At 39.8% G+C, this 27,280-nt stretch overlaps 2 protein-coding genes across 2 annotated transcripts in view; one reads left to right on the top strand and one right to left on the bottom strand.

The window, feature by feature from the left end:
- Positions 1 to 25,713, bottom strand: part of DTL (denticleless E3 ubiquitin protein ligase homolog) — a 39,559-nt gene extending 13,846 nt beyond the window's left edge. The window contains exons 1-11 of the mRNA XM_036757080.1: positions 25,608 to 25,713; positions 18,031 to 18,156; positions 16,524 to 16,622; positions 15,264 to 15,325; positions 15,067 to 15,187; positions 13,167 to 13,232; positions 12,247 to 12,359; positions 10,891 to 10,964; positions 8,792 to 8,895; positions 8,292 to 8,396; positions 4,505 to 4,617 (exon numbers count right to left, since the gene is read on the bottom strand). Of these exons, the coding sequence (XP_036612975.1) occupies positions 4,505 to 4,617; positions 8,292 to 8,396; positions 8,792 to 8,895; positions 10,891 to 10,964; positions 12,247 to 12,359; positions 13,167 to 13,232; positions 15,067 to 15,187; positions 15,264 to 15,325; positions 16,524 to 16,622; positions 18,031 to 18,156; positions 25,608 to 25,659 (1,035 nt within the window). The 5' untranslated portion in view covers positions 25,660 to 25,713. The remainder of the gene's footprint in view (positions 1 to 4,504; positions 4,618 to 8,291; positions 8,397 to 8,791; positions 8,896 to 10,890; positions 10,965 to 12,246; positions 12,360 to 13,166; positions 13,233 to 15,066; positions 15,188 to 15,263; positions 15,326 to 16,523; positions 16,623 to 18,030; positions 18,157 to 25,607) is intronic.
- Positions 25,714 to 25,964: 251 nt separating this feature from the next.
- INTS7 (integrator complex subunit 7) overlaps positions 25,965 to 27,280 on the top strand; it is a 75,302-nt gene continuing 73,986 nt past the window's right edge. Inside the window, exon 1 of the mRNA XM_036756685.1 lies at positions 25,965 to 26,231. Within this exon, the coding sequence (XP_036612580.1) occupies positions 26,138 to 26,231 (94 nt within the window). The 5' untranslated portion in view covers positions 25,965 to 26,137. The remainder of the gene's footprint in view (positions 26,232 to 27,280) is intronic.

Here is a 27,280-nt window from a genome sequence, read left to right as displayed (position 1 = left end):
TGTAATTAACTATCTCTCGTCTTGATCTGGTTGAATATATGGTCTGAGCCCATAACCTAAGAGAAAAGGATTTCATGTTAAACCAACTCTTCCAGAATGGATATCACACTCTGCACATTTTCAGTAAAGTTCAGGGGCAGGATTAGCTTGCTTTTAGCTAGTGAACTTTCCAGGCTCATCAGAGTTGAATTGTTTGGTGGGAAAATTCAGAGGATCAATTTGGTCATCATCCTACATAGGCTAGACATTCTGTGTTCTCCAGTCAGCAACTTTCAAGACCATAAAATTAACTGTGAATCTTGAAAGTGCCCTGAAACGTGCCTTAGGCTATGGTTACAAAGGCACTATGAGCTTACAAGGCCAATTTGATGATTTTTATGATAGCCAAAATAAATTTAATTATTTAATCTTATGAGATGGAAGCTAGGGATTTTATGCTGTATCCTAGATTTCTTTTAGCCAAGTAGAAATGTCTTCAGTAAAACTCATTCTAGCTAATTTTCTTATTCAAATCTTAATACATTCAAGGATGTGTCATCATCTCTGCAATTTTCAGTGTGATTTTTAAAGGCGGGTCATGTTGTATGATGCTATTTCTATGACTAAGAGATTTACTTTCCTTCACTAGATGTTACTAGTAATATGCTTTTGATAGCTTATTTCAAAGACTCATACAATAGTTGTAAATTGTTTCTTTATCACAAGTCACGAGAATTAATCAGTAGAAAAGATTATATACAACTTCACATGAATTATTATTAGCACATGAATTTAGAAAATCACTAGGAAGAAGGCTGGCAGGAGACATACGGATAGAGGCTGAGATTCTTCTTATCTTCCTGAGGAACTACATCATGGCTCATTTTCATGAAAAAAGTGGAGGCAACATTGAAAAGGTTATTTGTGATGAGGACTAAGTGAACTTAATAGATTCCCTCAGCTTGTGGCAGAGAGATCTAGCATACTGATTTGAAAGGCTATACAGCTCAGTTTTTTGGAGGAACCTTGTGAGTTTAATGAATTTACTCTTCTCCATATGTACAGTATTTACTCAATGAATCAAAAAATAAAAGAATGGAGTCCATTGCCTTAGTGGTTTACCTAATATCTATTATGGTTAAAGTGAGCTTCCACTATCCATAAGAAACACCCTCATAGCCAAAGCCTGTAATGCTTTAGAAACAATAATACCAGCCCCTTCGGATGGTTTGTTTAAAGTGTTTGGATAGCGTGAAGTCTTTCTTACTAGGGATCTGGACTATAATAAATCCATGCTTAACAGAAGGATGATCAAGGGATGAAATTCATTTCAAAGAAAGCAATCCAAAACCAAATCAAGCTTTTTTAACAAGTTAGAGCTCTGGACCACTGGGTTTGAAAAAAGCCTGACGAATATTTATAGTCTTGAACAGCAAGTGATCCATCACTTTAGATGCTTTAACATTAGAGTGCAAGATTGAAACTATTTCACTTGAGGATCAATTTTCTCTGATGAAAACATAAGTCCCTTTTTTGTTAACAGTATTATTGTACTTAGTATACATTATTTCATAATCATTCCATGTTTTATGCTTTGCTTCCAAGTTGAAAGGGGAAGCATTCTGAGGTATAAGTTTATTCTTACCTATTTTAGAGACGTGCAAGAGACTAGAAAGAAGGGCTCTCCTTCATCAGTTCTGATTAATACAAACATAATAACCTCCATAAAAGGCATGAAAGATTCAAAATTTCAAACCCTTAGAGCCACTCAGCTGACTCCAGAAGTACCTTACTCTGAACTCTCATCTGTAACCCTCATCAAATCGTTTTTCACACTTCAGGACGCAATAAGATCAGTATCTTTCCCTACAGAATCTCCTTACCCTGTCCAGTTGGAAACAAGACTAATCTTTATTCCTGCCATGAGATCATTTACACTTCCTAAAGTGTCAGGCTCAATGTTTCGCCAGTCAGTGGCAGTCAGGGATTGTGCCAAAACAGTTTATTTATAGCCGCCTCTATACTATTCAATGGCTACATCAGAAAGGAATCAGAAGGGAGCAAAAGAAATTAGAAAAAAACTATCACTAAAACCCTCACATTAAATACACAACAAAAACAAGCCTGGACCAGAGTGTCATAGACACTTTCTACCTAGATCATATTTTCTCTTTTGCTAATTTTTACAAAGTAACCAAAGAGTTAAAGTTCAGTTTGGTTCCTAGGACTTAAAGCTTCTTTTCTTTTGCTTCTATGTGTCCTCTGAGTCTTAAGGAGGGCACTGAAAGCTTATGAGAATGTTGATTTCTAGAACATTCAAAAAGGGTGACAACTTAATGCCCTGGATATTCATTTAGACTAAGATTGTTTTTGGCCTTGAAAACATCTCCTTTCTTTTTTCACAATGGATAAGAGAAACTGAACCACCCAACCAGGCAGGTTCAATTTTAGGAACAGCAGCAACCTTGCCAGAGTCTCAAATATCAGAGGCTGCACACTGAATTATGTGTGGACCGGCGGGAAAGTACATCACCCAAACCATGTCACTCAACACTGACACGAGACCCAGCTATGAAAATCAGAACAGGTCACACATGTGCAATGGCCTGAAAACCCAGGCAAATAATTTTATCATTGTTCTCATATGGAGAAGCCCCTGAACACCCACAGAGCAGGAAAAAAATAGACTCCTAGTATGCGTATGGTGGGGAGAAGGTGGACTTTTCAAATCTAGGAAATGTCTGCAAAAAATTATACTAGAACTACATCCCTTAGTGGGGTTGGGAGCCAGAAAAAGGAAAACTGAAGTAGGAGAAGCAATGTAGATAAGACAGTGAAGGAAAAATGGAGGAAAAAACAAAAGATAAGAAGTTAAGAGAGCCTAAACTTGAGCCAGAAATACAATCTTAAAAAAAAAAGTAGTCACCTAACTAACATTTACTTATCAATTAAGAGAATCAGCTGATACTACCAAAAACATGATGGTAAAACTCCGGATACAAAGCCAAACGAATTTTAGAAAGTAGTGGTGGGATAAAGGGAGAGTTCTGAAGCATTGGCTACATATTAACATAGATCTGGTGAAGATTTTGTGACAAAAGCGATATGCTATGGAGACACTCTGAACCTAAGGGTAGGGTGGAGAATTTCCTTTATTTAGGTAAAAGAAAGATAATTACAAAAGTAAAAAGCAACTTAATATATCAGAAAGAAATTTAGAGATTTTACTTTTCTAGCTTTCAATTAAGAACATACAACACACAACTTTGTTAAACAAACACAGAGAACAGAATGTGTGACATTCTTTCAGTGAAGCATTACCATCACCTTGTGGACACTTAGAATACTGCTGTAGGCTTCGAAAAAGGTTGTTTTCACAATTATAGATGCATTAAAAATTATCACCTGTTGATTATGATCACCCCCGTCCCCCAACCTCAGCAAATGAGAGCTAGATTCAGCAGAATTTTAGGCTTCTGTCACCTTTAGGAAGCTATAAGGCCACATCAGCTCTATCTTGGGAAGGAGAGAGAATTGATGGGATTTGAATTTATATGACCCAGGAAAGGCTTTGGAAATGAGATGTAGACCCTGTAACCTTTTGTCACTGCTTAGATAACTTATTTTTCACTAATTTCCCATTAATACTTGGGAAATGGTATGGAATTCTCATGGGGCACTTAATTTTTGGATTTTAGAAAGCCTGTTTAGTATTTCTCCATCCCTGAGCTCCCAAAGTGTTTCTATAACCAATTCTCACCCCTCATCCCCATTTTTCTTCTCTCTAGACACACCTCAATGACCAGCTAATGCTTCTCATTAAGTGACACTCATACTTTTTTTCATAAATTTTAAATGGTGGCAAGGTTCTTAGCTGCCAAAAAGCTTTACACATAATAAACTAAAAAGCAGAAAAATAGGGCTCAAGAAACTAAGCTTCGTAGCGGTGCTGGATTTTTTTAAATCAAACAAATCATGATATTTCATTAGGGTAATCATATAGTGATAAGACTGAAAGAGTAGCCACAGGGTCTGGAACTTACAAGAACTTTCTAATGCCCATGGTGGTGATGGTGGGGTGGGGTGGGGGGGCGTGGAGGGGAAGTTACTAGTGAGTAAGGGAGGGGAAGAATATTACCAGAAATCCTAGCCATGGTTCAGAGACTAATAGTTTCATATAGAAGACCCAGGAGGCAGCATGTTTTTGTCAGAAGAGTAAGAAAAGTAATCGATATTCTGCCCACCTTCCCGAATTTCTAAATTCCTGAGCAAGTTGACCAAAGTTTAAGAAAGGACATCTTTTGAAAAGCTCCTAATACAAGAGTTGTACATTTTATAACATACTAGTGTTTAACAACCAATGAGGACACAGCTACTGATTGGGGCAAGAAGCAGGCTTTGATGAATATCTGGCATGGGAAATATTGCTAACATTATAGGATCACTACTAAATTCACATCTAGTAAAGAAAGAAGTCGGCAACAGGATTCTAGTGTCACATGTGCAGGGAAGTTCGGTCGCTCACCTTCCAGATGTAGGCAGACTCATCACTTGAGCCACTGATCAGAAACTGATCATCTGGGCTAATGCTGGATTTGACATAAAAGGTTGAATTCTGATGTCCACTGAGGGTGGCCACTGCCAAAGGAAGAAGAAAACAAAATGCCAGCTCTTGTTATACCCAGGGCTCAACTAAAGATATATAATTTTTCTACAGCAGCTCCCTCTTCTCACCCCGAGGCAGCTGGAAGTGCAGCAGAAAGAGTTCTAAGCTTGCTGTCAGGAAGACCTGAGTTCGAATCCCACTTCAGACACTTGTTGGCTTTGTGACCTTGGGCATGTCACCTCTATTTGCCTCAGTCTCTTCAACTGTAAAATGGGGTAATAATAGCACCTATCTCGTAGGGTTGCTGTGAGGATCACATCACACAATATTTGTAAAAAATTATTTAGCCCAGTGCCTGGCACAGACACTTAATAAATGCTTATTCTCCCATTAGTTCACTTTACTTCCAAAAGGAAAGCGATAGTACATATCAGATAGGAGGGAATATCAATATGGTAACATTATCAAACAATCCTGTGCAAATAATTTCAAGCTGATCATACTGTTTGTTGTTCAATTTTGTCCAATTCTTTGTGATGCCCAGATGGAAGTTTTCTCGGCAAAAAAACTACAGTGGTTTGCCATTACCTCTTTCAGCTCATTTTTCAGATGAGGAAACTGAGGCAAACTGCATTAAGTGATTTGCCCAGGGTCACGCAGCTACTAAGTGTCTGAGGCTGGATTTCAACTCAAGAAGAGGAGTCTACTCAACTTCTGGTCCAGCACTCTATCCACCGTGCCACCTTGCTGCCCTGAAGCTGATGAGAGAAACAGGCATTATACTGATGTCAGTTCTGATCCCTCTCTGAGCAGAGTATGGAAAAGAAAACTGCAATATGTTTAACTAACAAGGAAACGGGGCTTTTTAATGACAAAATTAGACATCTTCTCAATGGACAATATTCCTTTTTAATAAAAAGGATTACGTGAAGTCTGGTTATGGTAAATCTCATCTGAGATGGCAAATTTTGGGTTTGAGTAACTGCTTTGGATAGCTCAGATGCTCAAAATGTCAGTGGTTAGTTGGAGGTAGGAGCAGGAGAAGGTACAAAATGGTATATTCAAATCACAACAGTAAAACAAAACTGGGCCCAGTTTCAGATAAAGAACTTCTGAGTATCCAGGCAAGTCACATTACTCCATTTTAGGATAATATACTTGAGGGGTTCTACTCAAGGAGGCTAGATCATAGGAGTTCTGGCAGCAAATTAACTATGAAAAAGCTCTTCCAGTTATTCAAGAATTTAACAGACAGGGTGGGCAGAATCATGCACAGCAGAGAGAATGAAGTTCAAAGCTACTTTGAAAGAACTCAGAGATCCTTCCCCCTCCCCCCCTTTAAGCAGGTTAAAGCTTAGTTTTATACTTTCATTTTTCTAGATGAAAATTAAGCAGGATATAAATTAATTCAGGGAGATTTTACACGCATGCACACACATACTATTCCAAAAGTTTTCTTTTTTTTTTTTTTAAGCACAAAGATTTTTAGGACTAATATATTACTGTGCTAGACCACGGAAAAACTTGTTCCCTTGCTCTGAATATAACTATAAAATTGGAATCGTTACTCTCTTCCTCACCTTCTACCCTAAAACTGCTGTCAAACTAGACTGGACTTCCAAGTATTTACTGCCCTCTGCTGGCTCATGTTAAAATTGGCTCTTGTAGTGCTTCTGTGGCTATCATCATCAGTCAGCTAGTATTATACAGTACTGTAGATAAAGAGATTATGCCCAATATATACATATCTCAGGACATGCCCTGAAGGGTTCACAGATATTTAGAAGAACAGAAGAAAATTTTCAACTGATATGCACCATCAGAATTTCCTTCCCTCTCCTCATCATTGCCAAAACCTGGCTGTCTCCTGATGACATCATTCATTTTGCTTTGAAACCATTTTCAGGAGAGGCTGGACTTTATCACATTTCCCCTCTACCAAATCCCATGACCTCACTCACTACTGAACTCCTACATGAACTCCTTCAACTTTCCACACCTCATAATTTCTCCCTTATCTCTCCTCTTTAGCTGTCACTTCCCTGCTAGCTCCCCTGACTCCTAAAATGTCAGAGTTCTGTCCATGAGCCTCTTTTCTCTAAAGCATTCTCTTAGCAAGCTCATCCATTTTCATGGTTGGATGTCACAAATTTGCATCTTCTCACTTCTTTCTCCCAAGCTCCAGAGCTGTACTTCAGATGTTTGCTAAGCTTTGTCAGCATTTGAAACTCAGCCTATCCAGATTAGAAGTTATCTTTCTCCAAAAAAGCAAAAAACCCACCCCAACCCCTCATCTTCTGGATTTCCCTTTTTCTATTAATAACCCTAGCATCCTTTTATTCATCAAGGCTGCAATCAACTTTGGACTCGTCCTTCTCCCGCAACCTCATATCTAATCAGTCGCTAAGTCACAGATTTGTAGAAGCTTAGAGATATAATCCAATCCAACCCCCTCCCCACTCCACCTTATAACATCTCGGACAAGGAACTGTCTGGTTCCCACTAGAAGACCTTCAGTGAGAGGGGACCTATTATAACCTCTTCAGAAAGCTTAATTCACTTTTGGAAAGCTCTAACTTGTATGAAATTTTTCCTTATATCAAATCTAAATCTGCCTCTCTACAGCTTTCACCAATCACTCCTGATATTGCTCTCTGTGGGCATTCCTAAACTCTTGCCCCTATGAGTTCCTTTTAACTGAAAGTAGTAATGTCCCTACTTAATTTTCTGTTCTCTAGCTAAATATCTGGAGTTCTTCCAACTGCCACGTAGACCTTACCTCTAAGTCTTTTTCACATCCATTTCCAGGTTGGTTTCCCTCTTCAATCCATTTCATACACTGTAACTAGGGGAATTTTCTTAAAGTATACTTACTACCGAATAAACTCCAAAGTGCCTAGCATGGCATGAAAGGTCTTCTACGATCTAAATAAACTACTCTTTTGACCTTAGCTCCCCTTACTCCTTTCTCATGTTAGAAAAAGTAGGCTTACCAACTGTTCCTCATAATTATACCATTATTTCTTGCCTGTTTCACTTCCTCTACCTCAATTGTTCTATACCCCTCCTCCCACCTTGTCCTGTTTAAATCCCACTTATCTCCTTGAAGGGGCAGTTTACATGCTACCTCCTCTTCACAGACTTCCTTGACCCTTTCAGTTAGGATTGTGCATTTAAAACATGTACACCTGTGACCATAACAAAAGGTAACAAATGATATATTCCTAATACACTATAAACTCCTTAAGATTAAGGGCCATATGTTATTCATCTGTATATGCTCCATGGTACCAGAACAGTGCACTGTACTTATTAGATACCCAAGAAATTTTTGAATGAACAATTTAATGTTTGGTCATCATTTAGACTTCCTAAGGAATAATTTCATTTTCTAAGCAGATCATAAACATTTGAATTATTTGAGGAACCCAGAAAAGAGTAAATGAACTATTAGGACTAAATTGAAGGCTAGGGTACAATACAAATGGTGGAGATGCTAAATGAGCTTTCTAGGCTATTTTATCACCATATAGACCATTATGTACAATACAATCAAGTTTTAAACATTTGATAAAAAAAATTAAGTCAAGTGGGTATATTTGTTTAAAAGTCTTAAAGTCTCTAAATGAGATTAAATTAGCAGTTGACTTTGAACAAAAATGTCTTCAACTTCCTGACGGTCATTTCAACAATGCCATTATCTTACCTGGAGAAGTCTTTAATCCTGTCATATTGAACACATAGATGTTATCATCTGTGCAGTTAGCAAACAGAGTAGAGCCAGTAGAGTCCAAAATTAAACTTGAGTACCCTGAAGAAAGAAGACTTCCATCAGCAGGCCAGTAAAAGTGGGCAGCTCTAGCAGTAGTTTAGTGATAAAAATGGATCACAGCTATGAATAGATCATACCAAAATAATGATCCAATTTCTGCTTCTTCCAGGACAGAGAATCTTTTCTTTAACATGGAGAGAAAGATCTTCAAATCCCAGAAATTTCTAGGTGTTAGTCTTTTATGCTCCAAAAAAACTAAACAACCCAACAACCCCAGAGTGCATAAACCAAAAGTTACCAAGGGCAGCTCTTCCATTTATAGAACTAAAAAAGTGGTTGGTTAATGTGACATGTTCATTTTTTAAGCTTTGAGACAAACCTGAAACCCTCCTGGTTCCCCTGAAGTCATGCTGCCCGAGCAAAGGCTTACTTACCTAGCTTTCGTGTGCTGCTACCTGGGTATGGGAAGGATTTGCAGGCCAGAGGCTCTTGTCGAAAGGTGGTATAATTCTTGCGCAAATCCCATACTTTGACCACTCTGAAAGCCAAGACAGAGAATAGGAGATTTGTAGAACAGTTTCTTCCCCTCTCCAATTTGCTTCATACCTACTAAGTTTGGGATGAGTTTTGGCAGAACTCCTCTGGAACCTCCACCAGGTATACTGAAGGATTCTCATTGAGAAATGTTAACTGCGAGTTTATATAGATAGCTGACTGTGAAGCTTTGTTTGACAAAGGGAAACAGATGTGATTTGACCCAATGATAGCAGTTACCTTGCAGTTTACTTGAAGGAAAGGAAAAGGAAGAAGGCTGCTCTTGATAAAACTCATCCCACTGTTTTCAGAAAGCACTCTCCAAGCCTCTAGTACTCAGCATATATCCTTCAATGCTGGTAAATGAGTGATAGCTAAAGCTATTGCTTCTGAGATTTTAAACAATAATTGAAACCATAAGCTGTCCCTTGAAATGTTTGGATAACATAAGAAATTAAATAATTGTCTTAATATTCTACTTCAAATAAGCTGACAATTTGGAAATAAAGTATTAGTGTTAGTATATAGTACCTCTGTACAAAAACAGACTAAGAAATAGGAGTCAACTAAACACAACTAACAAATGAAGTCAATTTCTCTTTGATACCTAGGATATCAGTCTCTAGAATGATGCCAACTTCTACAGGGCAGAAAGTCAACATTCCACCGACTGAAAAAATGTTAACTTCTATACTGGGTACTATGGATAATAAGAGAAGGCAGCAAGAGAAAAATCATAGCTCCTGTTTCCTTTCCTTTTTTTTTTGGAGGGGGGAAGGCAGGGCAGTTGGGGTTAAGTGACTTGCCCAAGGTCACACAGCTAGTATATGTATCAAGTGTCTGAGGCCACCTTTGAACTCAGGTCCTCCTGACTCCAGGGCCGGTGCTCTACTCACTGCGCCACCTAGTTGCCCCATAGCTCCTGTTTTCAAAAAGCTTATGCAGAAACATGAAGCAAATACACATCCATGAAGTAATATGATTTTTGACCTTTTACCCTTCCCAACAGAGTAATATATCAATAGTTACCAGCAAATCCAAGCAGACCGATTTCTTTAGCAATCCAGAAAGAGGCAAAAGAATTATCATGGACACTTTTGATTCTTTACTCCTACCCAGTGCTTCACTATGGCATAGCAAAAACCCTTGGTTCTTAAAGTTATGCCTCCAGAGCATAAGGTCTAGAAGTTCCTAATACAGGAAAAGCTTTATGTAACAGTGATGGACTATAGATGTTGTCCAAGGACTAGCCTAGTTCCACACAAAGAGGCTCATCATCAGGCTGGCTAATAAATTCACAAGGATGCCTTACAAAGTCATTAAAGTAATTAGGATCTGCATCAGGGGACTGAATATACACATCAACAAATTTACAGATCCTTGAAATATACATACCTGAAAGATACTGAGACCTTATTGTTATGCTGGAAAAGCAGTCAGCTCTTGTTAGGCTTCCAATCAAAAATGTTAAAAAAAAAAATCTGAAATGACCAGTTTTCTCCTTCCAGGCCACACAGATGTTCTATTCTTAAACCCAGAGAGATAGATGTTTAATCCTCAAACACTAGGAACTCTGGTAGTTAAAGTATGGATAGATCATTGTAACATAGAATTAAGAGCACTAGTCCTAAGAGTCATAAAACCTGGCTAAATTTCAGTACTGACTTTAATACTTGCAAGCTATGCAACCAAGGCCTCTATGAAGCTAATTCCTCATATATAAAATAGAGATAAAAGTACTCCTACAATCTAACTCACAGGTCTGGTATGAGGAAAGTGCTTTGTTAACCTTAAAGGTTCCATAAGTATGTGAACTATTTTATCTCTTGTTCTCAGGGTAGAAGAGACCTAAATGGATTGATTTACTGGTGCCTGGTTTCAGTTAGGCTATTCATCCTATCAGAGGATACATGCTGAATTGTAATGGCAGTAAATTGTTTCCCTATCACACTTCCAACAAAAAAGGTTTGTTCAAAGGTAGTACAAACCATACTCTTACCCATCCACAGCTCCTGCTGACACTAGTGTATGCTCATCTTGAAACAGGACCACTGTTACACTCTGCTGGAAGTCCTACCAAGACAAGGGGAAGGAAAAAAGAAGTCAGCTCCTTCTGATTCTGATGCTAACAGCATTGATGACTTCATTAACTATCTTCATTTTACCTAGTTTTCTAACTCCTATATTCTTCTTTCCTTGATAGACAGAATATAGAGTAGCTTCTAGTCTATACCCTTTCTATAGTACAGTGCCCTGAAATGAAATGTCCTAACAATTGCTCTTCTTATATACTCTTGAAATCTACCCCAAATGTTCATATGGACTATTTGTGCCCAACCCTATAGAGCGTTCCAAGCTCGTATTAGTCTGATCAGCCACAGTCGGACACAATATAACTTGATTCCAACATAGTGATGTCATTTTGGTCCTCTTCAAGAACAAAAGACAACAACCACCAACCAACCAACAATTAGAAGAGAAACAGATCAAGGTGTTATTTTTAAAAAGGAAAGAAATATATAATATGCCTCATATGTAATCTTGAAATGTAAGGTGCTAGAAAGTAGGAACCAGTCAGGACAGAACCTTAATACTCGGGTGCTCAGAAAACAATAAACAACACGCCATCTGTTCAGGACCTTAAATCAGACCTGTATCACCTCTTACACAGACAATCAGCCTCCCAGTTGGTTTGTCTCTAGTCTCTCCCCTCTCCAATCCATTCTCAAATTGTTGTCAAAAATAACCTTCCTAAGGAGCTGATCCAACTATGAAACCCCCTTCTAAAAAACCTTCACTAGTTCCTAAATGCCTCTCAAATACAAACTACTCTGCCTGGCATTAAGGGCCTGCCACAAAGTAGCTCAAGTCTACCTCTCTTCCCCCTTATTTCATACTGCTCCCTCTGATGCACTGTACATTCTATTCCTCAACTCAAGAGTCCATCTCTTGTTTCTGTACATTTGCACAAATATAGCCTCATACCTAAGACACACTCCATCTTCACCTCTCCCTTTCAGAATCCTTCTCTTCATTCGAATCCCAGCTATGTGCCACCCCCTCCACAAAGTCTTCCAGAATGCCCATTTATTAGTTATTTCTTCAGCCTTAAATACCTTACCTTTACTTATCTGTGTACATGTTATCTTCCCAGGAGGATATATAATCCTTGAGGGCAAAGACTATTTATTTTTTGTATTCACAATGTCTAGCACAGTGCCTTCACTATGATAGATACTTAATAGAAATCTACTTGAATCTGTGGCACCGACAACTGAATAAAGTCCTACTTAATTCCAGGCCACCACTGTAAGCCTAGATAACAATTCCTCGTTTAGAAATCTTCAGAACCTACCACAGAAGGAGCAAGTCCTCTTGCAATCTGCTTCTTCTTGGACTTCAGTGGGGTTGGTTTGTCTGAAGTGTTGTGAGCTCCACTGATCTGATTCACTTGTCTATAAAATCCATCTGAAAGATATTCCAGTAAATTTCTTTTAGGTTTTAGGATATTTGATCTCATGTTGAGTCTTAATAATGAAAAGAATGGAAACATCATAGAAAGAGCCTAGCTTCCCTCTGAATTCATTCATTTGCGATTAGGTAAGTGAAATTACTGCTAGAGATAGTTGTACTACATCATTTAGTGAAGTGTTTTTAATGTACTAAAAAAAAAGTAAATAGCACATGACAGAATTAATAAAAGTCACTGTCCAGGTATAAAATAATAGAAAAATGCTGTTTCAAGGTTTTCTAATTAATAGGATTACAAAGTAATTTGACTTTGCATTTAATTTAATCCAAATCTCTAAAAGCAAGTTATTTAAATTAAAATTAAGGCAACTTTCACTTTTTCATCCTAGTTTATACCTTTAATTCCATCCTTTGCTACAGTTTGCAAATTAATTTGTTTTTTAAAAATAATGTGTTCTAATGATAGTGATTGTTTTCACATCTGTCATTTCTGGATATACCTCTTACCCAACAAGCCTTTCTTTGTAACAAAGAAAAGCAATTAAGAAAAATTGACAATGACTTTATCTGATAATGTATGCAACATTTTGAACCTGTAGACCCTTAAAACTTAGTTCTGAAGGAGATCTAAAAATCTCAGCAGGTAATGCTGCTAATGATTATTAGAGACCTTGTAATAGTTGTGTGAACACACATTCCCCCTAGTGGTTATTAGAAAAGATCATTCTACATTTCATTCCAGATACCGTAATAAGATGAAAGAAAGAGTTCCCATATTTGACAAAGTTAAAACAGAACTGCTACCTTTCTTATTGCACCTAGTATCCCAGACCATAATGTTGCCATCTCTTCCACCAGTACAGAAGACAGCTGCAAAAAAATGGAGTCACTGTTTAAGAAATGACACAGACACACAGAGACACACACACACGCATGCGCACGCGTGCGCAAGCCCCCATGAGGTCTGAGGCTATTATAGTCTTCCATATGAATTCCCAATGACCAGCATAGTGCCTAGTACTTAGCAGACATTTAATAACTCCTATCTTCTTCTTTCCTTAATAAATGCTTGTTGAGCAACTGACTTGTATGTGTATGCACGTATACATACATATATACATGGCATCTTTATTATCCAAGTAAATCACAGAATTTATAATTGGAAGGGATCTAAGAGATCACTTCATCACAGAATCTCCTTTGGAAGGGAAATCACCAGTTGTTTAGTTCAACTCTTGTATTCAACAGAGGCCAAAAGAGATTGTTAAATGCTCTGCCCACAGTTCCATGGCAGAGCTCAGATTCAAATCCAGTTCTCTGACTCTAAGCCTGCTTAAGACTGGTACTCAAAAAGTGCAAGAGAATGAATAATCCTAAGATGTAAGCTGTTGCCTAAAAGCATTGAACCAGTAGTTCTTTCCAACCCACAGACAAAAATCATCAACAGAATACCTTAAAGGAAACAAGGCTTTAGGCGTGCTTTTCTTCTTTTGTTAAGTCTTCTTAGGGGCTTTAAGAATCAAATTTCGGGTTGTTTTTTTTTTTAAATCAAATTTCTTTTTACAGAGAACTCAGAATCAACTCTCCTATAAGTGTGCCTATAATTTATAAAATAGCTATGCTTCTGAAAAGCTGTGGGAAAATCAAAACTGTATTTGGTCCCTTGATGGACTATCACTGTTAATACCAGTAGCAGGCAAACAAATATGAAGTGACTTTTCTATGAACAATCTAGTACGGTTGCTCAGTTATGTGTTCATTTGTACCTAAAGGTAATTGCCATTTCCAAAGAAATGAAACTTTCAAAATTGCTCATTATGTGTAGCAAGTGTACCCAGGAGAAGATGCTCTCTTTACATCCCCAAACTACCTGAACAAGACTACCTCATTGACAAGATATGACCAGGCCTAGCACATGGTGCCTGCACTACCTCCCCACCCTTTTACTACCACAATAAGGGAGACTGATTGATTGATGAGGGGCTATAACCTTGGACTTGGCTTTTTAGAAGAGCAGAAAGATGTGGACAGAAAGACAGTGAAAGGGACTAAACCTAGAGAATAGACTCAGCTGTTCAGAGAGAGACCAAGACAGCAATGATAGAATGGTAAATTGCAGGGCCAAGCTAGCAGGGGCTGGAGTTTGAGATAGCAACACTAGAGTTAGCTCATTACTCGTCAAAGTAATAATGGGAACTAAGGAAAATCAAGTAGAGGAACAAAATACAGGCCTGGTTTTTCCCTATATATGTAGATTCGTGGTCTGGGTTAAAGAGTTAATGCTCTATTGATCCCCAGCACTTTTTTTTAGTGGGGAAAGGTGGGGACCTCAACCCCAATGGCATTGTAAGTCCAGAGGACTATTTCAACTCCTAAGATATAGGGCTGACTAAAAAGAAGAGTGAGATTGAACACAGATCCTCTGCATTTAAGTAAGGCCAGTTCTCACTTACCACAGGCCTTCCCCTCCTCTGTCCAAAGCTCTGCACCCCATTCAGCCTGACCTTTCCCCCTATTGAATTTGCAAAACAAGAGTTTACATAAAGCAAGAATTGTCCATATCTGATGTTCAAACAACTGAGGCCCAGAAGCTAAGGGACTTGCTTACAGCAACGCAAATCCTAAGTAGCAGGGGCAAGATACCTTGACTCCAAATCAAACTGTTCATCATGGTACAATGGAAGGAATGGGTGCAAACACTCACCTTTCTCAAACTTAGAGAAGGAAACTGACTTGAGGCTACATTGATGACCTTTGCAAACTCCAATGAGCTCGCCAGCTTTCACATCCCAGATCTTGGCTGTCTGATCTCCTGATGCTGTGACCTTCCAGAAATAATGGACCATAGTTTAGTAAGCAGCCTACCAGTGTTTATTTAGTACCAACAAGAAAGTCACTTACAAGTCTGTGCTCTCCAGGGACCCAGGCCAGGTCAAAGATAGCATTCCAATGGGCCATCCACTCTACACAAAGAAAAGAGAGGTAAGAACTAACTAGAACGGTGTCTTTGGGAACCACACTAATAGTAATCTAACTATTCTGGAAGCTCTAGAAACAAGTTGAGGATATAATGTGATCTGTCTGTCACTGTTTCATCACCACTTCTACAGCAGTTTCTTGTCTTGCTCTCACTGTCACCACTACCTTGACTCTGGCCCTTGTCTTACAAACAAACGCATCCATTCTTTTTGAGAATAAACAAATTATAAAAGCAGTGTATGATCAGCAGTCAGAGCAACAACCACTATTAATCCCTATAAATGGTGAATGAACAAATAAATACCAAATAGGTCCATTTTCTGAGTAGTTAGAATACAAATGATAATAAAGTTAGAAATTTTTACATACTAAAGTAGAAATTATATTTTGCTGCAAATTTGACATTAAAACTTGAATTTCTTGTTTCTGGCCCAATATCTCCACTACTTCTATAGCATTCAAATACAGTCTGGCAACTGTCAAATCTTATCAAGTTCCCCTTCAAAATCTCTCAAATCCATTTCTTCTACCCAATTCTCACAGTCATCATATTAGCTTATGCTGTCACTATCTAATCTGAACTATTAAAATAGTCTTTTAACTGATCTCCCTAATTCTGGTCACTTCACTCTTGAATTCATCCTACACACCATCGACAAATTAGTTTTCCTAAAGCAAAAGATTTGATCTGCTTAAAAAACCTTTAATATGAAAGCAGCAGGTAGCTATTAAAACTACCCTATTCCCACTCCTTCATTATTGGGGACATTTTTCCATACTTTCCTTTCTCTGGACTTTTATTCCTGTCATTTCTTCTCCCTGCAGTGTCCTAGCCCCCAATAATCTCCTCCCACTGAAATTTAACCCATCTTTTGAATACAGTTCAAATGTCCCATCTTTCATAAGTCTTTCCTGTTCCTCCTCTAAACTCCCATAATATTTTTTCTTACCACCTATGGCATTTATTATATTCTACTTTGTAATGTAGCTATTTCTGTGCTTGTCTTATTCCTCCACACAACCCCCTCCCAACTAGATTGTGAGCTCCTTGAGGACAGGCACCCATGTCCTCATGTGCTTTGTAATCCCCATAGTGCTCAGTACATAGGACCACAAATTTTTGAAGTTGTAAATTAATGTTTTCCCCAATGTGTTTAAGTCTATGGATTTAAGAAGACTTACCTTGGAAGAACTTCCTTCTGCAAGTGCGAGATTCTGTGTTATATAGTCTCACAAAACCTTCTTCATTGGCTACTGCAAGGATGTGCTCCAAGTTGGGAGCTAAAGAAGAAAAAGGTCAAGACCAATATGAACACTACCACCAAAAGTATAGCTTGAAGATGTTAAAATAAAACAATTCCATCAGGAGGAATTAAAAACTACGGAGGGAATCTACTTGAGACTGAAAAAGATGATACAAGTCAAATGTCAGGAGTTAAGGTAGGGATTAAGTTGAAGACAAAGTTTCCTTAAGATTTCCACAAGGTCTCCTTGTGTTTACTCAAATTCCTAATAAAGCCTGAACTCATACTTACCCATGGCAATTTATAAATAACACTATAACCCCTTCCAACCTTAAGATTATAAAATCAATTTTTTAACCTAATTTTATAGTGCTCTCAGACAGGGCCAGATGATTACACTAGTTTATACAATTCACAGCTTACTCTTAAAAAAAAGGCTAAATTAATTCAGATTGATGTCAATAATCAAGGGTGCTACTTAGAAAAAGTTGTAATCTGACTACTAGTGACTCAAACTCATCGGAGGACTGAGTTGTAGTTCCAGGTCTTCCTTCTATAAGTCCTAAATTATTCTCTGTGAGCTAACTCTAGTTGTTTTTCCTTATGCATAAACACCACTTGTCTATTCCTAAAATGATTTAGGGAAATAAATATATGGGACTGACTAAGAACAGGTGGATTCACTAAAAAATGCATAACAGTAAAAAAATAAAACAAACCAAAAAATAACCCACTGGCTAACTCCATCACCTCCCTGACAAATGACACACTGATAAAGATTTTTTGGGCCTATACCTGTGATTTTAACAGTGTGGAGAATCCCTTCATGCATGGCAACTGGCCCATAGGGTTGCCTAGAACACTGACAGGTGCTTGCCCATATTCATACAAAGACAAGAACTGACCTGCGTCCTTCGGACTCCAAGGCCAGCTTTCTATCCACTCTACCATACTGCTTCTCAATAAAGAACATTAGAAATAAAAGGATTATTATTAAAAGGAAAGAAAATATTCCTAGAACTCATTCCAAAACTGAACAGAACGCTCATGGTACTATTAACACAGCACCTCTTCATCTTTCTCAGCGTGCTATAGCTTGCAACGTAAGGTATGGGCAGACCAAGCCAAGGGCCCTTAGCCTTACCATATCCCAACAGAAATTGAGGGTTTTGGGAAATTGGCAGTTTTTAACTTTACTTTTTGGATTAAAGTCCTTGTTTAAAAAAAAAAAGTAGAAAAGTGCCACTCTTTTCTGTGCCAGGTCTGAGGAAAGAGCTGACATATAGCTAACTACTTTAGAGAATATATTTGTTATTTACCTCTATCCCCTATATAAGTTTTATTTCTTAAACAAAGGACTTCTTATTATAGGACAAGAATGAGACAGATAAATTTCTACTCAGGCCTAACGGATTTTATCTCTTTTAAGGTGGCAAAAGCCTTACCAGTAGAAAAGGTACACCCAAAAGGAGGAACTGGAACTCCCATCTCTCCATAAGAAATGTGATCATCATTATAACTGCACTGGTAACCAGCTAGGAGTGACTGGAGAGGATACTGTGAAGACCACCCTAAAATAAAAAAAGTAAATTTAATACAACTTCCTCATTTTAAAGATGAAGAAACATAGTTATGCTCAAAGAGGCTGTGACTTGCCCAAGGTCCTAAAGAGGCAAAGCTGATATTTTCGAGCCAGTGTGCCTGAATCCAGATTTAGTACTTACTCCACTGTACTACATTGCCTATCAACTTCAGACACATCATACTTCACCACTTTTTATACCCTTCATACAAAAGGCCATTCACATGAGCTAGCACTTTTTATAAACGAAGAGGTACATATCCTTACACATTTCACACAAAAGTTCACTTTCGTGAGCTCATACTTTTCATAAACATTTATACTGTATATGCTTCACAAAAAAGCCATTTGCAATGAGTCACTATTCTTCATCTTATATCACCCATATGCTTTCTGCCATTATCCCTACTTTCTGTCTTACAAGAAGAAATTTCTTACCAAGGTTAACTCCTTTCTATCCCATCTCCTCCTGACAGATGGCTCCCTCTGTGATCCCCACTCTAACACATATCTTCAATCTTTCCTTAACTATTGGTTCCTTCCTTACTGCCTATAAACATGCCTATGTCCCCCCATTCTTCACTTGATCTTTCCATTCCCATTATCTTCCTAGATATCTCACCCTTTATGACTAAACTTGAAAAGGCCTTTTACAATAGATGCCTCCACTTTCTCTCTTCTCATGCCCTTGTGATCTGGCTTCTGACCTTACCATTCCACTTAAGGTGACTCTCTCCAAAGTTGCTAATGGTCTCTCTGTTGCCAAATCTAATGGTCCTTTCTCAATCCTCATTCTTCTTGACCTCTTCAGGCTTTGACACTGTTGATGAACCTCTCCTGGATACTCTAGTTTCCTTTGCTAGATCCTCACTGAGGTCATGCCCTCTAACTGTAGATATCCAACAGGTTTCTCTCCTGGGCCCTTCTCTTTTCCCTCTATACTATTTCACTTGCTGATCCCATCAGCTCCCATGGATTTAATTACTATCTCTATGCTGATGATGTTAGATTTTATATTCTTGGGCTCAAAGATCACTGCAGACAGCAACTGCAGCTATGTAATTAAAAGAGCTTCTTCTTTGGAAGGAAAGCTACGGCAAATCTGGACAGCACACTAACAAGCAGAAGCATCACTTTGCCGACAAAAGTCTACATAGTCAAGGCTTTGGTTTTTACAGTAGCAATGTATAGTTGAGAGCTGCACTGCAAAGGAAAGCTGAGCACCACAGAATCAATGTTTTAGAACTGTGATGTTGGAGATGACCCGGACAGCAAGCAGATCCAAAAATCAATACTTAAAGAAATTACCTTTGACTGTTCATTGTAAAGACAAATACTAAAGGGGAAGTTGAAATACTTTAGCCACATGATGAGAAGACAGGACTCATTAGACAAGACTGCCTCTGGGAAAGACTGAAGGCAAGAAGCAAGTAGAGGATGAGATGAACAGTGTCATGGAAGCAACGAACAAGAGTTTGGATAGACTTCGGGAGAGAGTGGAGGACAGAAGAGTGTGTGGGGTCCATGGGGTCAGGAAGAGTCAGATATGACTGGACAACAATAGAGCTGATGATTCTCAAAATCTCAAGTCTTGTCCTAACCTCTCTGCTGACTGCCAATTTCCCATCTCCAACTGCTTTGTTGACATCTCAAATGGCATGTTCAGTAGACTTAAAATCAACATATCCAAAACCAAACTCACTATCATTCCCTCTAAACCCTCTCTGCACTCCTATCTGAAGATTTTATATTTGATCTTGAAGGCAATAAGGAACCACTAGAAGAGTTTATTGAGGTGGGGGGAAGGGTAGATGGGGGTGACATGGTAAGACTTGTGCTTTAGGAAATCACTTTGGTGGCTGAATGGAGGATGTATTGGAGTGGGGGGAGACTTGAGGCACACAGGATCAGTTGCTGTTGCCAAAGTCTAAGCATGAGGTGATAAGGGCCTGTACCAGGATGGTGGCAGTGTCAGAGGAGAGACGGGGGTATATTCCAGGGTCGTTGCAAAATTGAAATCAACAGGCCTTGGCAACAGATTGTATCTGGGCAGTGAGAGATCATGAGGATGACACCTACTTTGTGACCGTGAGGGATGACAGGGAGAGTGGGGTTGCCTTTTCTAATTAAAAAAAAAAAATCTCTCTCACACATACACATTTTAAAACTGGATTTAGAAAATATATAATTCAAGTGTCAAGTATCACATTAACTCAAAATACTTATGAATGCCTGCCCCCTGTTATCTGCTCATACCACATCTGGAGTACAGTGAAATTTTGAGCATGGTGTTTCCAAAAGGTCATTAGCTAAAGTTTATCCAGAAGAGCGTAAACAGGATGGCAAAAGGCCTGAAGGAACCGGAGATATCTAGCCTAGGCAAGACAAGACTACAGAAGAAGAACATGATAGTTGTCTTTGAGTATTTGAAAAGTACAATTAGACTTTTTTTCTTGACCTCAGAGAAGTTCAGGGTTTAGGAGGAATGGGGGAAGGCTGTAAAGAAGCAAATTTAAGGTTTGTTGTAAGGAAAAATTTACCGTATAACGAGATTTATCCAAAAGTGGAGGGAGCTAATACAGGAAAGAATAGATAAATCCTAACTTAAGGTCTTCCAGCAAAGACCAGATAACTATTTGTTGAATGCTGCAAAGCAAATTCTTTTTCAAATATGGATTGGACTAGATAATAAATCAATTCATACTCTATGATTCTTTGACTATTAAGTGACCTCTGCAGCAAAATTTGTTTTTTGGTGAAATAATCACAAATTTTTTTTCCCTTAAAAGCAGTTTTCTTACATCAGGCTTTCTCACAAAGATAGGCAACTGTATACAACTTGCACCTTACAGAAAAACAAAAACACATCCAACCACAATAATTCTGTTATCATTTCCATGCCTTTTTATGCTATTCTCTAGCCTGGAACATCCTTCCCCTTTGTCTTTCATCTACGATAGAAAGCTACCAATCCTTTACGTATCCCAGCTCCCATTTTCTCCTCCAAGGAAGGATAGAAGAGAAAAACACAGGATTTGGGTTCAAATCCAGGCTATATTATTTATTTCCTTATATATTCCTAGGCTAGTCATTTAAGTTCTTTGGTCCTTAGGTTCCAGTAAGTAATCTCTGAGGTTTCTTCTACATAGTAAATCTTTACCAACTGCTTCTATCCCCTTTCTCTCTTTTTTCTATGAATTCCTCTTCTATTTTAGAGAATGACCAACAACACACTATTTTGTTATTTATTACACTACTGTTATTATACTCATTGTCACAGGCACTAGTCTTATTTCCTAACTAAACTCCTTGAGGGCATCATCTTCAACAAACTTTTTTAAATTATGTATTAGGTTAGGGATGTCAAGATATATGATGTTATGTCTTAGACTTACACATAAAGATATGACGAAATATTTACGACAGATTTGGCTTTAATAAATACCCTTTCTTAGCATAGGTTCAATGGCAAATGAACGGTACAGGTGTACTACAGGCATTGAAGAGTGAGCATTGGAGAAACTAGGGAAACACAGGAGACGAAACTTGAATTGATTTTAAAAGAAAGTCAAGACCTAAGACAGGGTGAAGAACCTGCAGCCTTACAGGTCATATGTAGCCTTCTAGGACCTTCCTTTGGTGTGGCCTTTTGACTGAGTCCAAGTTTTACAGAACAAATCCTTTTATTTGTTCTGAAAAGTTTGGTTTCAGTCAAGGGGCCGCACTTGAGGACCTAAATTTAGGGCCACAGGTTCCCCACTTCCGACCTAAGACTTGGCTCTTTTCTGGGTCCATGGTGTTTCTGCATCAATGTAAAACACATCCCTCCCCCTCCTCCTCCACCTTGCCTTATTATGGGTGATATATTTTCCAATAAGTCCTCTTGGTGGACGTCTCTCCTTAGAGAAGTACTGCCTTCCTGGCAAGGGTAAAGGAGTACTGATGTGGAATCCTACATATAAAGTCAGACTTTTTTCATGTTGGCTAATTTTGCTGCCTTTTATAGTAGTTATAAGGTCTAGCTCTCCAGAAAGGAGGATACATTGGGAAATATAGATGACCTAAAAACAAAAGATAGCAATTTTTTTTTTTTTTTACCATTTTAAATAGGTATGTGTAAGGGAGTGGTTATAGAGGGTTTTGAATACCAGAGGGGGCAGAAGAATGATAAAAGCAAGGCAGCGTTTTAGGGAGATTAATTTGCTAAGGATGAGTGATGAACTAGAAACAGACCAGGTAGATTACTATTACTACTGAAGTTCTGATATGGGATAAAGTAGGCAATCTGAACAGAAAGAAGCAGATGTGAGACAAATCATAAAGGAATAATCAATAGGATTTGAAACCTGACTAGATGAATGAAAAACAATCAAGTTCTTACTTTGTCCCAAGCTGTCTACAGGCAATCATGTCACGAGACTCGTATGAAAAACAGGTCTATTTTACAAGAATAATGAACATGCATGTGGAACCCAAGAGTTCACAGTCGCCACAGAAGTTTCCATATTTATGACAGTACAACAAAAGGAGGAGGAGAAAACATATTTCCACCTAAAGGGGTTGACTTGGGAGCGGAAAGGTACGGTAAAGGTGAGAAAAGAACAAAACTCCTCTCAAAGGGGAGGAGCAAGGCCATGGCAAAAGCCATATTCTTTTCCCTTGAAAACCACTGAACCAGAGGTTCCCAAACTTATTTGGCCTACTGCTCCCTTTCAAAAAAAAAAAAATTACTCTGTGCCTCCCCTGGGATTAGGTTAGGTTAACCTTTATTTTTATTCAAGGTCTCCTAATTGCACCTGAAGCTACTACTCCCCCCCATCTTTCAGTATCCCCCAGGGGGCAACACTGCCCATTTAGGGAACTTATGCACTAAACTATGAAGACAGGAGGGTCCTGCTTATCTGCAAAGGACCCCAGCTGCACCAGCATTTTCCCAGCCTGGCATAGATTGGCTGGTGCCTGTCTTGTCTCCCAGGGACACATGGAATCCAAGTTGGGGTACAAACAACAAATTATGTCAGCTGGGGAGGGGGCAGCTTTGTCCTTGACACATTCAGGGCCTCCTGCATGCTCTGGGTCCAGTGTTCCTGGAAAATATAGCAAACTCAAAAAGACAAGTTCAGGGGACCCCTTAACAAAGCCCTGTGCTGTCCTGGGGATACAGAATCAAAAGCAGAGCCAGACTCTTCCCTCAAAGAGTTTACATTTTAACAGGTTAGGAATAGTGAAAGAGGAAACTAAGGGAAAGGGAAATTCCAGATTGGACACTAGTTTTGGGGGAAAAGTGAGAATTTAATTTTAGACACGTTGAATTATAAGTGATAACTGAATATTTAGGAGATGAATAAATATCCAATAACCTATGTCTTAAACCAGAATTCCCCAACACACAAATCCCTTGTACATAAATGGTCAATCCATACATACTGGGCCAGGGACAGACCTTCTTTGAAGAAATATCTAAGGCAAATTATTCCCTTCTTACCACTTGCCAAGCTGCTCTATTTCAACGGTTATGGTGGAAGAGAGGAGAAAAGCACCCATCCAATGCTATCACAACAATCCTTTCCTTCTCATTTCCCATAGAAATAATGTCATATAATGGTTACTAGGTTCCCTAGCCAGAATAATACCATCTGGTACTATTTCATCTTCATTGTGGATTAAACAGGTTTTTGAAGATTAGACTAGAAATCTAACCACAATTTACAAAGAATTTTTGGAACACAAATAACAGTCAAGTTGCCTGTACCATCAAAACAGGTACCTGCAGTACTCAGTGCCATAAAATTAACATTTGCTTGATTAGCAAGTATCCCATATTCTTGATTAATGTGCTTTTAAAAACTGTTTTGTTGTTTCTAGGATTTATATTTGGTTCCCCTGTAAGAATTTTTGCCCCAAACAATGTCAATCTGCATACTAGAGAGGTTTTCATTCTAAATAGATCTCTCAAACTCAACAAATATTTATTAAGAGCCTAATATAGGATGTTCCAAAAGTGCAGTTTCTTAAGGACTAAGACGTTTGGGATACCTTATACTTGCAAGACACTGTACTGGAAATACAAAGGTGAAAAAAAGACAAGGGTCTCAGCCTCCAAGAGGTTTGTAATAATAATGGGGGAAGTGGTATACCACGTATAGACACAAGTATGATACAAGTATAATACATATGTGATAAAAATAAGGGAAAGATCTAGGAAAGAACACAAAGTGCTCTAGAAAAATGTATATAAATCATAGGGGTGGGAACAAGGAAATGAGGGAACTGGGAGAGAGTTATTTAACAGGCAAGAGATAAGGAAAGAATTAATTTCTAGGCCTAGGAGTCAGGGTTTTAAATGGAGGAGAGTTGGGGGGAGGAATTTTGCAGGGAAGATAAGGACTACGGCTTCATTTGGCCTAGGCAAGGGAGCTCAGGCTTGCAGAGAAAACTGGTGAGACTACCAGCCAATCAACAATTTTAACCATTTATTTGGTACCAGACACAGCGCTCAGTCCAGGGAATACAAAGAAAAGGCAAAAACTAGGAATATGCCCTCAAGTCAACAGGCATTTACTAAATTCCTACTATGTGCCAGGCACCGTGCTAAGTCCTGGCTCTATATACCTTTCTGCTCCCCAGGAACTCCCAGCCTGCTGGGGAACAAGCAAACAACAAACGAGATGCAAACGGGAGACACTGGAGCTCATCCTGGAGGGAAGGCACTATGTGAAGGTAGAATGGAGAAAGGCTTCTTGCAGAAGTTGGGATTTGGGACCCTCAAGGTGCTCACATGCTCAAAGAGTTATCAACATTAAAAAACCAAACCTGTTCAAACAAGATATATTCGATGTAAATGAGAGGTAATTGTAGAGGACGAGCACTAGGACAGGCCCCTGCAGGTGGGATTTGAACCGAGTCTTGGAAGGAGACCAGGCCATGAAAGGAGGAATAATCTTAACAAGAACGGTTAGCATCAGTCTAGCGCTTTAAGAATGAACGCTTTACAATATTTACAACCCAAATGCGCGCCCAATACTCGAGACGCGTCGCCAATTAGACTCGGAGTTAAAAGAGATCTCAAGTGACCACCGAAGACATTCTGCTCCCTTCCCCCCCTCCCCAAAGGAAAGCCTTGGAGTTGGAGTCCCTGCCTCCTTCCCTCATCCTACAGAGAGCCATTTGCCCCTATTTTGGAAGCGCACTCCAAGCTGCCACACTTCCTCAAGTTCCCGGAGGGCTCTAAGGATCCCATCCTCCTTAGGCGGGCGCGGGGGGAGGGGTCACCACATGCTCTCCCCGTCTCTTGGGGCGCTCTAGCCGCGCCGAAAGCCCAGGGAGCGGAGGCCGGGGGGCGGGGATGGGGACCATCCAGAGCGTCCGGGGAACGGAGGTGGGGTGGTGAAAGAGCTAGGCAGCCCGAGCCGGCGAAAGACCGTTAGAGCCGTTACTTACCATGCCCAACCGCGCCCAAGCGGGGCTGGCGGAGGAGCGAATGGAACAGCATCTGGGGCGGCGGGAAACGCGCAGCGAACAGAACAGAGCTACAGGCAGTCTAAACCGTTGAGCCCCCGCGCCCTCTCCCCAGTCCCCAAACCAATTAAGCCGGCTAACTCCCGCCACCGCCGGGCCCGGCCAACAAACTCCGCGCCAAACTGACGCAACGCCATCTGATTGGCTCCCACTGTTCTATCGCTAAGACGCAAGCCCCGCCTGCCCCGAGATCCCCGCCTCTTTCTCACCCGTCCCCCCTCCCCCCACCGAGGAAGCCCCAGGGCGATTGGCTATTGGCTCCGCTTGCGCCTGCGCCGGGGGAAGACGAAAAACTGAACGGCGAAGCATCTAGGCCGCATGCGCGGTATTAGCTGGCCGAGAGCCGGGGTAGGGGGGAAAGAAAACACGCGAGAACAAATTGGAGGGAGATGGTTGCGCTGCTGTGGAGTTTCCAATCCTGAATAGGCTGGTCTGGTTACTGTTAGAACGCCATGGCGTCGAATTCGACAAAGTCTTTCTTGGCAGACGCCGGCTATGGCGAACAGGAACTGGATGCGAACTCAGCCCTCATGGAATTGGATAAAGGTATCACGGGAGCTAACCGTCCGCGTCAAAATGGGGGGGGGGGGGGAGGAGGAGGGACGGGGAGAAATGGCGCCACCAGCTGGTAGAGGCCTCGAGACCGTTCTCGTGGCGCATGCGCGGAAGCCTTGGCAGTGGGGTGGTCTTTTCCTTAGGACGCTGGCGCGGCTTAGTCCACGCATTCTGTGGTTCGCAGGAGTACCATCTGTGACATAAACTTTTAAATGCCCGCAGCCTCGAGCTTGAGGGCTGGGAAGGGGAAGACGAAAGGGCGCGGGACCGGAGAAAACCCGTGAAGTAGCCGGGGTTCGGAACCCTGTATTCACGCTCCAGCCACGCACCTGCTGTGAAACCTTTAATTCCCCCAAAGTCGAACTGATTTATAAAAATCTTACGATTATTTCTGAGTACGTGCCTTTTGGACCAAATGCCCCGCCAAAGTACTTAACCCAGCATTTTATTGTTCGGTCGTGTCCGACTCTTAGTGACCCCATTTGGGGTTTTCTTGGCAAAGCTACCGGAGTGGTTTGCCATTTCTTTCTCCGGTGGATTAGGACAAGCAGGTTAAATGATTTGCCCAGGGTCACAGCTAGTGGGTGTCTCAGTTAAGGTTTGAACTCAGGTCTTCCTGACTCCAGGCCCAGTGCTCTATCCATTGCGCCCCCTAGCTGCGATTTATGGATCTTCTGGACTTGGATTTGTATTGAGGCTATAGGAGGGCTTTTTTTGTTGCTTTAACTCGCTATGAGAGCAAAGTAGAACAAATGGTTTTTATTTCTAAAAGTCGGAAGGGTCTCAGATGTTTCTGTTGCCCAACTCAAGAAGCTTCAGTGGTCAAATTTATGAAAATACGAGTCATTACCCAGTTGACAGGTTTGTCAAAGGATATGAACAAGCAGTTTTCAGATGAAGAAATCAAAGCTATCTGTAGTTACATGAAAAAAATGCTCTAAATCATTATTGATTAGAGAAATGCAAATTAAAACAACTCAGGTGCCACCGCACACCTATCGGATTGCTAATGTAACAAAAAAGGAAAATGATAAATGTTG

Source organism: Trichosurus vulpecula, chromosome 4 (assembly GCF_011100635.1).
Source record: "Trichosurus vulpecula isolate mTriVul1 chromosome 4, mTriVul1.pri, whole genome shotgun sequence".
NCBI classification, from domain to species: Eukaryota; Metazoa; Chordata; class Mammalia; order Diprotodontia; family Phalangeridae; genus Trichosurus; species Trichosurus vulpecula.
Note: the sequence above shows the minus strand (reverse complement) of the source record. Positions and strands in the feature narration are given on the sequence as shown.